Genomic DNA, 12,279 nt, shown 5'->3' with positions numbered 1-12,279 from the left:
ACTCTTAGAACTAAACCTATTTTTTTTTTAAGAGAAAAACTTGATTACTAGATGAACTGAAGAGATACATAGAGCTTTTTTCTACTCCATTTTGACTATTAAATAGCCACTGAACTTGACTTTTAATTAAGACTACGTTCTTAATTAAAAAAAAAAAAATAGCGTTAGCCTTGTGGTTCTGATGTCTTTTCACAGAGCAGGAGGTAAAAGGACAGTTTATGGGCCACTGAAGAAACTATTTATTAGGAAGAAAAAGCTTGTCTTCTAAATTGGAAAAAGGGTTTATTTTCTAGTATTTCTTTTAGTAGTTAATAAACTACTCTAGCTTCCTAAGCAGAATGCCATCACTTATTCTCTCTCATATACACATAGGCTCAATGAATGTAAAAGCATGCCAAGCTGCGGTTTTGAAAAGAGACCACAAATTAAATTAAAATGAAGGATGGAGAGAGTTTGTTGACAGTGGAACCTGAGGTAAACAAACTCCCGGGAGAGTGTTTTTGCTTCCCAAATATTTACACTTTGAAGAAAAAGGTCTCTATCATTGTAGAAGTGTATTTTAAAACATACAATAATGACATTCACAGTATATTTCTAAGACTACAAATGAAAAAAAAAATCCTACAGATACTATCAAGTACAAAATCGAAAGGTTCTGTGGTTTAACAACTGTGCCATTCAGTTCAGTTTGACATAATGCCTGTATTAGTTCCAAAGTGCACTCAACTCATTCATGAATTATCAGTTATATCGAACCAGATGTACAATAAATTCCTTAGAATTAGCAAAAGTAATGCAGGTATGTGGGAAATAATAGAGACACTATATATCTTGTAAAGGAAAACAGAAAGGACTAATTGCTTGCTTTGACCAAATAATCCTACCCAATTCAGCAGTGGTTTAGTGATATAGGCTGCTCTGAAGAGCTGAGACAAAAGGTAAGACCCAGAGATCATTTTCACCTACATACCCAGAAAAATTTCAGATGTGTACCACTACCATTCTAAACCCACGTGTAATAATCTTTCAGTATGTAAATCCATTACTTCTAAATGCCTAATGCACATCCTTTATTCTTACAATCTTACGCAGTCTTCTAAAGAACTTTTTGCTTTTAGATAACGAAGTCAATTACAAGTAGTAGCAAAAGTAAACTCTCAAGTCCAGAAGAAACTGAAAGAAATTCTGAGGCTATTTTATAGGCATGGGTGCAATGCCCCTAAAACAAGTAAATACTTATCAACTTAAGGAAAATTTTATAGGCTGTAGGTGCCATTACAACTGAATATCCTTCTTGACCATAGTAATAGTTGCACCTAATGTTTTAAGGATGAGCCCAGGTGAAAAGGAGGATATAAAAGACAACGAAAATCTGATTATGAAAGACATTAATGAGAGAAAGAAAGAAAGGAAGACTTATAGCATCTCCATGACAGCATATGAGCTACATTGGAAGAATACTGTCCACCACTACAAATACAAAAAAAGAACACATCAATATGAGCATGTTGCTGCTGTAACAGAGAAAAAACAGTACGTGAACCACACTCTAGTTTGGGACTGACCAAACTAAAGTTCTAATGAAGATTAACAGAAATCAAGCCTCCCAAGATTAAAAACAAAGAATGCACAATCCCACGACTGAAAGGCATGGACTTCGGATGTACCTCACGCTGATCATTACCGTAAAGTACTTGAGACAAAACAGCCTAAAATCAACTTAAGAATTATTGAAGTAGAAAAGTAAAAAAAAGGTACAACAAGGAACACATGAGCTTATTAGTGTTGCTGCAGTTTTCATCAGAGACTCTGAAGAAGGAGAAGACAACGTAAGGAGACAAACAGGCAAAATTCCCAAAGGGCACAAATATCAGTTATCACTGGTCTCAAAATAGTACTAATCAGACAGTATCTAATAGGTCAAAATAATCTTTGGTGTTAAGTATTCTGCGAATTTCCTATCCTGGAACTGATCTATTCCTCCTTCTCGCATAAAATCTTCCTGACAATTTACATATTCACTGCATAGACGCAAAAGGAGGGCCTTCTTTCATGCTCATTGTGCAACTATCAGCTTCATAGTCCACATACCTTTTGTTAATATTGTGAACTGTTTTACAGCTTTCCTCAATAGTATTATTTTTAAATAATCACCACAACTGTAACTTTATTCCTAAAATTGCCTTTTGATGTAATAAGGTTAATATCAGAACAGTCCAGCAGCTGATATAAGAAGACAGTATACTGCAATGCCAACAATCTAAGAATATATTCCAAAAAACTTATTCATTTGTCTCATAATATTTTTTGTCGAATCCTGAATTTACTCTTAGGCAGGTTTCTAAATGTAAAATTAAATGGTTTCACTAGCAGGACACTTTCCAAAGACAAAAGCGTACAGAACTCTCCCTAGAAGAAGGTTCATCCACCATGCACAGATATAGTATAACAGTTTACACATATTAAAAGCTAATTTAATTTTATATCCAAAAACTTACTGGATACTTGCCAATTTAAAGCCCAAAGCACAATTGTTACTACCCTGATAAAAAGCCCCATGTCCAGGACAGAATTTTATTCTAACTATACTTAAAAGACTGCTTGGCTCCATAATGTCTGAATGATATATTAAAAAGTCTGTAAAAGAGAAAGAAAAAAACTGAGGTCTTTCACATAGCAATTTCTATCCTCCCTTTCACTAACTTGGACCACTTTTACCCTGCTTGGTATCTTCGGTTGTTTTAAGTGACTCACTTCTTCTCCCAGATTGCTTCTGTACAAAATGTTAAGGCTTCTAACTTATACCAAAATACATTTTGTGCAATATAATTCTGCAGTTTACTTCGTGCAGGAATCAAATACAGAACATGTTCAACTGAAGGCCAGTGACTGAGTTTCAGAACCCAACTGTGATTAGAAAAATCATCTTAAACAGCTATTCACTTGAAGAACTGTACTTAATGTGATTTACTAGTGTTCCAGAACTATCCTAAACTAACCTAAAGCCCATCAGCATCAGGCTGAGTTTTCACACTTCCTACAAGCAGTTTCAGAGACAGTAATATGTCTTTTCCCCATCCCCCCAGGAGGATTATACTGAGCCTGAAAAACATCATATCAGAGAAAAAAAGATAAAGGTACAGCATAAAAACACCTGTAGTAAATAACAAGGAAAAAAGGTGTATAAAAAGGTCCTAAGAAGTCAAATCCTTAAACTAGTAACAGTATGAACAGAAATTCAACTCTTTCTTATTTAAAGATATGTAATACATGACAGCCTTCACACCTTGTAACAGCAGAAACATGAACTGCCCTTAACTCAACCTCATATGCTTTCATCCTCTATATTCCCTCAGTTAAAAAATTTAGATAAAAAAGTTGGGGGGTTGTTTGGGGGATTTTTTTTTTTTAATGCATTATCACCCTCTCTTCATATCAATATTTCTGGAGCAAAACCATGGAGGAGTATCAATATCATATCTAACCATTAAGGCTGATATACATCCATTGTATCAGACAAGTCAAGCCACTAGTCAGATCAGCTAACGTCTGTTACAAATCTAGAAAATAACTCAAACTTTCTTTATATATTTCCAGATTTCACTATGTTTTAATTAACCTCAGTTATGTCAGAAATTTTTAAAAAGGCTGGGGACTACTTCTTATTGTCGTTATGAGCCACTTCACAAAACAAAGTGAAGAAATTTTATGGCTTTCCACAGTAGCATTGCAAGGATGTTTCAAAAAAAGCTACTCTTTCTTTTGAACTAAAGCCAGAAAATGATTATATGGTTTTATTATTCTACCTGGAAAGCAGCCTCAGCTTGCTAGGTATTACTTCATTAAATCTTAGTCTCCAGAACAAAAGAGTTTATGACTAGGCATTTGATCAATATTGGCATCTTGCATTTGCAGCAGATAAAAATGACAGATCTGAGATACTGGTTTTGTGAAATCTGCTAATGGGAATGTTGTGTCACCCGTCAGCAAACCAAATGGATGCTGTCTGTTTAGAAGCCCACTTCTCTTTCTATTTATTAGATTGGGATTAGCATCATGGAAACACCTTTTCCTATTATTAAAAGGAGATTTACTCATACACAGTGTATTCTTGTAGAGTCAGTCTATGTAATATTTCTATACTATTTCTACTGTGAGATATAGATTTAAGAGAGATCTTTAGCAGTGAAATATGAGTAAAACCGAGCTTTTTAAAATCTTAAGCTGTTAAATCAAGCAAAATAATGCCAAAATGAGAAATGGAGAAACAGGTACAAAACACCTTTAGAATGCAAAAGTCTTCTGGCATAAAATAAATAAATAAGCATTTCCATACCATTACCAATTTCCAGTGGATACTTCAGTACCAAACCTCTAATTCATTACTAACTTTTGTGTGTGTGTGTGTGTGTGTGTGTGTGTGYGTGTGTGTGTGTGTGTGTGTGTTGGGGTGGGGGGGAAGGAGAGGGCTATGATAACTCTCTCTCCAGCTCTGTTTCCCCAGGGCTGAAGTCAACCACAGAAGCTTAGTAAAAAACATGATGTCTTCCCTCCCAAATGGAAACTACAATATCATATTATTTAGAATCATTCTAAGAGACACTATCTCCTATCATTTACCTGAACATTGTAAAAATAATTGACAAAGGTGCATGCAGTGAACTGTACCTCATTTTCGCCACAGTCAGACGGTGCATCCTTGTGTATAGCCATCTGATACTTGGCAAATAAAGCGGCTGATTGGCTGAAGGATGATTTGAACTGTGGGTCCTCAAAGGAGACAGGTACTAACCTCACCTTCAGAGCAAGGAAAATACAAGCATACTATTTTGAGTGCATATAATCAGATTATATGCTTCTGAAGGTAAGGCTAGTGTAAGATCTCCTCCTATCCATTTCAAAGCCTCTGAAGTCAGTACTCTACTCTATATAGAGTAACAAATCTCATATATGGGAAGTCTGTTAATACTGCAACTTAATAAGCTTTAAACTGACAGTTGATAATTTCATTAAAGAAAAAAAACATAATGCTAGAACACTCCAAAGTACTAGTTTATTCAACCAATTTTGTGAGGAAGTATCTAATAAATCAATCACAAATTTTACTTTTATTGTACAATTTCAAGGACTGTGCAAATATATTAATTTTAATGGCACATTACTAATTGCCTCTGGTTTAATTATTATATATTCTTGCTACCTATGCTTTTCTCCAAACAGACTTTTTGTCTTTAGTCTCACAGAGGGAATGTGCTCAACACAAATAATTACTACACAGTGCCTGGTCACCACATGAAGCAGTAATGACATGCAATTTACAATGATTCCTTTTTTAAGGGTTTAAATCGAAAGTGATGAGCTTTACACCACTTCTGTGAACTTTAAGCCAAAAATTTRCATGTGTGAATTTCTGAACTTGCATTATGGCTCTGATCATGCTTGTCCTCCTTATGCAAGCATTCAAACCAAGACCAATGAGACTGATTATAAATCCATTTTGTTTTAATTCTTTGGAGATCCATATTTGTAAGGCCCACAAAATATTTATCTCCAAAAGTCTCATCCCCTCCATCTCTTACCCAAACATCGCCACACAAAATGATACAAAAGAGTTTGCACTTTCAGGATGTTGGTCTTATTTGATATGATATTTCACACAGTTCAGAGTATAAAAGGATATTTCTCCTAGATCCTATGCAAGACACAGAGGGGGAGCTGATGTTTGCATAAAATTCATTTGGCCTTCTGACCTGATTTATAGTTGGTTTATCAGGTGGGTCCTTGTGAATAACCATCTGGTAACGTTTATAGACCTGGTAAGACTCCTGAAATGTGGCTTTGAACTGTGAACTTGGTGGAGATGATCTCACCACCCTCACCTTCAGAAGAAGTTAAAGACATTTATTATTACAGCATCACAATAACTATATAAATATATACAAACATCACAACAGAGAGAAATTCTGACTCTGAGCAAAAGAGCCCTTAATACATTAGACAATAGATTTCCAATTCTTTAGCTCAGTTTAGACTACTGAAGGATTTTATATTGAGTGATATGAGATTCTGAAATTATGAATTATAATAACTAAAATACTTATAAAAGAAATACACAATTTTAATTAAATAACACCAAAAATATTACTGGCAGAACAGTATTTAAAGTTTTTTCTATGCTTTTTAAAATCTGCTCTTATTGTAGCATACTGAAAAATACTAGAACAATTCATGCACTTGGAGGACTTATATCTCTACTCTTTGGATAAAGACCATTTTTGTATTGCAATATCCCAAGGAGACTACTAGATATTTTTCAAAGCAAAAAGAGAAGGAGAAACAACACTCCCATATTCACTTACCACTGAATTGTAAGAGTAAGTTATCATCCTGACAGTCACTCTTACCAAAAAAAGAAAATAATAACCACACACAAAAACACACACACACTGCACCCCCACAGTTCTCAGTAAAAATGATTACTCTCCAAACAAAGGAATGTTAGCACATGAGCAACAGTGCATTCCTCTTCAAGTATATTTAAGCATATATTCATTTTAAAACTATGCAAATCTTTAGTATCATTCCATTTTCATGAATATCATCATATCTGAGCTATAAAAAACAAACTTGTTGACATCCATAGTAAGACGCAAAGATAATTTGTGAAAAGATTGCTGGAACCATCCTCCTTTTAATTTTCCTTGCATCTTCTTAATTAAAATGTTCAAACAAAGACATTATTCTTCTGTTATACAACTTATTAGAAAATTTGAAAGAATTAGTGAAATAAATCAATTCCATSGCTTATTGTCAATTATTTAAGGTGAATTTTTTAAGTCATCATCACTATGTTTTTAAATAAATAACAAAAGAGTATTTAAAATGCAATTTCCCACACTTTTATTGATCAATATCATTAGGAAAATATTCATATTCTGATAAATTTTTCAACTTCCAGAAAAAATTGATAATAAGTCATAATAATAAATGTTAGGAAGTCCAAAAGTTTTCTGGATGACTATCTTTATACTACTAATATATTTAATGACAAGATTGTATTTAAGTGAGCAAAATTTTCTGACTTAATTTTTATGGCTTTCAAAGTCATCAACACATATTAATGACATTTATAAAGAAGAGTTATCTTCTTATAGGTTTAATTTTATGAACAGTTACTGCTTTCCTCAAAAGATTCATTAACATAGATAATTAAGTATTTATACACTTCAGAACTAAATATTGAATCTCTCTCATTACTCAACATTCAATGAATTCAAAGTCTTTGGTTTTCAAGTCACAGTATATGAAATCAATTTACAAGTATTCTGTTAACTGTACTGGTCTTTGCTAAGACTGACTATAAGTGCAAGAGTGCCCTCACATGGTCACACATAATTCAGCAGTACCACACATTTTTACCTTTGACTTTAAGATCTAAACTATAACCTTTCAATAAAGCCTTTGGAGAGTTTCAAAAAATTCCTTAATTAGACTTTATTTAACCTTCAACAACAATGTAAGCGTCATTACCTCTAACTTGTGTGCTGCATCATCAGGYAAAGAGGCAAAAATGAAGTCTTCAATGGTTTTAGGTTGATTCGCTTTAGATTTAGAGTTTTGCAAGAGTAAAACTTGATCCCCTGCTTGAAGTGAAGAGCCTTCACATGTGCACATCTGGTTCTGAAGAAGCTTTTGCAATTTTCTTTCTTTACGTATGTCTTTTGCTTTTCGACAGGGTGGCTTGTTCAGATCAGCCCCTTTGCCTAGAAGGACACAAAGAAAGAACTGAACATCACATTTTGCAACAAATAAGCAGTTCTTACATGATGACTGAATAGAAAAGAAATGGCTAAAATTATCATTCACTGAAGAGCACAGTCTGAAAATGGTATGACCTTTCACATTTACAACTGCCTAAGGACCCTTATGCCCAAAACCAAACTAAGCTGTTGCAACAATTTTTCCCCTACAGTTGTCTAATGCAGCAAACTAGAAATAGCAGCTTCATTATAATTAATCTGAAAGTGTCCATTTCTGAATTAATAGGGAAACACATTGACTATGATCCCATATCAGAGCCAAGAATATATTAAAAAAAAATCCTTTAAGTTTGTGCTCACATCATTATACCATCTCCTTCTCATGCAAGCACAGAAAAGCTCCAAGAGTATGAAGACTCTCTCTATCCATATAGCTACAGAATCACTTTGAAATACTGAAAGAACAAAAAAGACTCACAGTCAACTGAGATTTATTATACTGCATTAGCAACTCAGATAGCTACACAATATACTCCTGTAGAAGATTCAAAACAGAAAGGATTTATTCTGTGTCTCCTGGAAGCCTTGCACAGTGTACAGAGATACTTCCAACATCACTGATGTCAYGTACGAGAAGAATAAAAGGCCACAATCTTATCTCTTTGCTTAAAATAACATTCAGTTTGTCTGTTCTCACTAATAGGTTTAATTTTACCCTTCTATATTCCASTATTTTTAACAGATCAACTGTTCATAAAGTTCTATTTGTGAAATGGTATTTATTTAAAACAAAACACAAATCTAGAAAACAAGAGGATCAACATGGAAGAGAGCAACTAGTACTACAGGAACTTAGTTTTACAGGAATACAAATCCAAACAGCATGTACAAATATAAATGCAGAGTCACCCAAATTCCTTAACAAAGAAGTCAGGTTCATTTTACACATAGGACAATAATGTAAAGTTAACAAAAACAAAACAAAAATCACTCAAACCAAGATATGGGAATATGTGTACTATAAAAATTAATATAAAWTTTTTTTCAGTAAGAAAAAGATGGCTGGTGAAAAAGAAAAGATGGCCACATCATCCTATAAATGCGCCAAAAGGATGGTTACCAAGTAAGTCACCTCTTTATAAGTAGCAATTTCCCTACACATAGTAATTTTAATAAATGAATTTACAGTCAGTATCAAACTTGGGGAAAAAAGCTTTTTTTTTTTTTTTTTTTTTTTTTTTTTTTTTTTTTTTAAAAAGGAAAAACATTAAACATTTTGCTAGTGCTATCAGGTACACCTTTCATCTTTCCTTAAGTTTTATAACACCATTATTTATTCTAAGCAGCATACTTCACTCTAGAAATTAAGTAAAACCTGCATCAATCTCTGCTGCAGCACTGGAAAAAGTAGCAGAAGAAATAACCAATTTCAAAAGAGTCCCAGTCAAAGCCTCTCAATTGCTGCAGAAAGTTACATTCAACACAGGGAGGGTCGCCCTCAGCAGAGGGAGAGGTACATTCAAAATTACAGCAGAAACCAGCCAATGTATTACAAAGTAACTCTAATTCTGCTCTCCCTTTCTCTCGCTCTCAAAGGCAATGGTGGACGAGTTGCAGCAAGCCAAAAAAGCACCATAATATTAAGGATTTAGAAAGGATAGGAAGAAAGTSGAAAAAGACTACTCCCACATAGGGAAATACACAGTCATACATCTTGTGTAGAACACAGAAAATGAAACGAAACAACTACTATGACAAGCTGCTGAAGTAGTCTTTTATGCCATTAGYGTTCTCCTGAAATCTGCGCATTTCCAAGAGACTCACACTGGCAACTTTTAAAAAATTTATCTTTTCAAATGGGAAAGTAAGTACCTTTGAAGGGGAAATCCTTTCATTTTAAGCATTAGGAAGACGACACACTTCAACTCTGCTAGTATTTATAAGAGATAAAGGATAAGCCAAATCCAGACTTAATTATGGTTTATCCCACTTTACTCTCTTTGAGGCCTGAAAATTACGTGAAAATTATTTTTCACAGAACTTCTGTGAAAATGTAATGAGCTTTCTTTCCTCCTCCCTCCTCTTACTGGTAATTCCCAGCCAAAAGTGACATCTTTCTCATCCTTTGCCCATTTCAAACCTTTTCCACTGACAAAAGGAACACCGGTATACTTATACAAACTGGTAATGGTGAGTGTTAATATTTTAAATGCTCATTGTTGTTCTTGGATTCACTTTGCTTGCAAAGAATTGCATGCTTCAGAGCTGCTGCCTGCATCTTTCTGTACCTAAAGATGCACTGTAGCCACTGTCAAGATACTTTGATCTAGATTGAGATCAATTTTCAAGCATCAGTAAGGCTGGAAACTATTATTTTTAATGCAAACGCCAGGCAGAATATGATGGCTTAACTCACCCTGGACACTCGTCAGGAAAACTCCCGGGCCATATTATCAAATGGTGGGGTTTTTCTAGTCTGGACTTYTGTTTGGTGGATTTTGTTGTTGTTGTTCTAAGAGCTTTCATACTATGATCAATATAATAAATTGAACAAAATTCTTATTTAAAGAGCAAAACACTAATTTATCATTTTTTATTGCTGCTATTACTTTAAGATGATGACTGGAGAGTAGTCATCAGTTTTCCCAAAATATACATGATCAGAATTCTTTTAATTAAATCCCAGTCACAGGCTCTAGTTACGGAAAAATATAGAAACCAGGTATTTTACAAGAACAAGCTTACAGTAACGGCAATTGGAGAAAGGCTTTTTGAATTACTTGCACCATCCACACAGTTAAAAGTATTCAGCAGAAAAAATAGAAGTATTATGAGGAAATTACAGACATTATGTCCATTGGCAAATAAATCAGTAAAAGAGTTTATTTAAAATACTCRTAATTCATTTGAAGAATGGTTGAGTAATTCATCTGGCTCAGGATCTGTTTCATGTCTCTTATCTTCTGTAAGCTATAGAAGTCAGCAAGGAAAGCTTAAAACAATGAGTGTGCATACAGACATAAGCAAACTTTCTTCTCTCTCTGAAACTGTGCAGAAACAGCCCATTATTCCTATAGAACAATGACCTGTTTTGTTTATATAGAAATAAAAATGCAATTAAACAATCTTATTATGGAATATGTCTACATTTTCCAAGATGAAAGGTAAACATTTTTCTATCTGGAAAATTTTGAACTAAGTTTGACCTATGACACCACATACTTTAAAAAAGGGGGAGAAAAAAACTAAATAAGCTTTCTAATGCATTTATTATTCACTTTTACTCCTTTAAAATCTGAAGAAAGAAAAAAGCACAGTAATGAACATATTACCCCCCTTTTTTTGAAAAATCAAATACAAACAATGTTTCAAACTTCCTTTACCTGCTTTCCCAGTGTCAAAGTTTTAAACAATGTTATTCTTAACATAATTGAAGACTATACCTTGCCTTTTTCAAAACAATGGCAAGTTTATATTAATACTCTTTACCCAAGATTGTCACTTGCTGTCAATTACCACTTCATTTGTTTCTAAAACGAGGTCTACATAACCCAAAGTTTTGCTATTCATTATTTTAAAAAGAGGTTTTTGAAAAATCCTACAACAGGTACATAGAAGTTCTAGCATAAATTAACTGCATTTTAAAAATAAAGATTTAAAATACCTTAATAGGTAAAAAATAGCCTTTAACAATTCTGGATATGTTTGCCAGGAACACATAACAGTACTGTTTCCATTTAGCACTACTGCTGGTTCTGACTATTTCTAAAACCATTCCTTTTTGTTTAGATGCATAATTTCTTTTTAAACTGGTGAAATTCTGATCCAAATGGGATCAGTGTTCCTAAGGAAAACAAACAAACAAAYATTGTTTTACTTAGAATTAGCCAAACTATAAAAGGGAGGAGACAAAATCTATGTGAAGATAAAGGCATTTTTAACATGTAATAGCTGGGTGAAATTAGGAATTAGTACTACTCACCARCATATGCAGAAACTCTGAAGTACTTAGTCTTCACAAGGATTTTAGCTAATATTATTTACCATGTGTTGGCTAACTGCAGTTCAGGAAATACCCTCCATTTTTCTGAAAAGCCCACTGTGATTGTTATGCATAACTGAAAACATTCTCCATAAAAGAAGGTTGCCTACTCTGCAACCCTTGGGCCATAAGTCCGTCAGAGCAATTTATCCAYTTCCTTTTCCAGTATAGGCTGTATTAGTATTATGGAAATTATTCTGGCAAAGCCTACCTCGATCTTTTACTGTCTTCCTTCCAGAAAGTGCTCCCATCTCACAAGAACATGGTCAACAGGCAAAAGAAGAACTATGCAGGCATAAGGAAAGAGGCAACCAGCAGCATTCTGCATGAGCATCCTGGTAGCAGCAGTTGCCAGTATCTTTCTTTTTTTCCCCCTAGGGACTCTCAAGGACTTTTCTGCACGTGCCACAGATATGATCACACCACAAAGAGGATTACTCAACAGCTGTGACATATGGTCTTCCCTGTTACAACAAG

At 34.1% G+C, this 12,279-nt stretch overlaps 1 protein-coding gene across 6 annotated transcripts in view; it reads right to left on the bottom strand.

The window, feature by feature from the left end:
- The window catches only part of ATE1 (arginyltransferase 1), an 86,671-nt gene that overhangs the window by 67,195 nt on the left and 7,197 nt on the right, over nt 1-12,279 (bottom strand). For 4 of the 6 annotated variants that reach the window (XM_085305258.1, XM_085305257.1, XM_085305262.1 and 1 more), the window contains 3 exons: nt 7,531-7,763; nt 5,751-5,879; nt 4,669-4,797 (listed from right to left, as the gene is read on the bottom strand). In XM_085305258.1, the coding sequence (XP_085161384.1) occupies nt 4,669-4,797; nt 5,751-5,879; nt 7,531-7,763 (491 nt within the window). The remainder of the gene's footprint in view (nt 1-4,668; nt 4,798-5,750; nt 5,880-7,530; nt 7,764-12,279) is intronic. The other 2 variants (XM_085305260.1, XM_085305259.1) reach the window with 2 other exon arrangements.

Source organism: Rhea americana, unplaced genomic scaffold (assembly GCF_003343005.1).
Source record: "Rhea americana isolate MKP2758 unplaced genomic scaffold, rheAme1 scaffold_218, whole genome shotgun sequence".
Lineage (NCBI taxonomy): Eukaryota > Metazoa > Chordata > Aves > Rheiformes > Rheidae > Rhea > Rhea americana.
The sequence above is the reverse complement of the archived record's forward strand: the minus strand, read 5'-3'. Positions and strand labels throughout refer to the sequence as shown.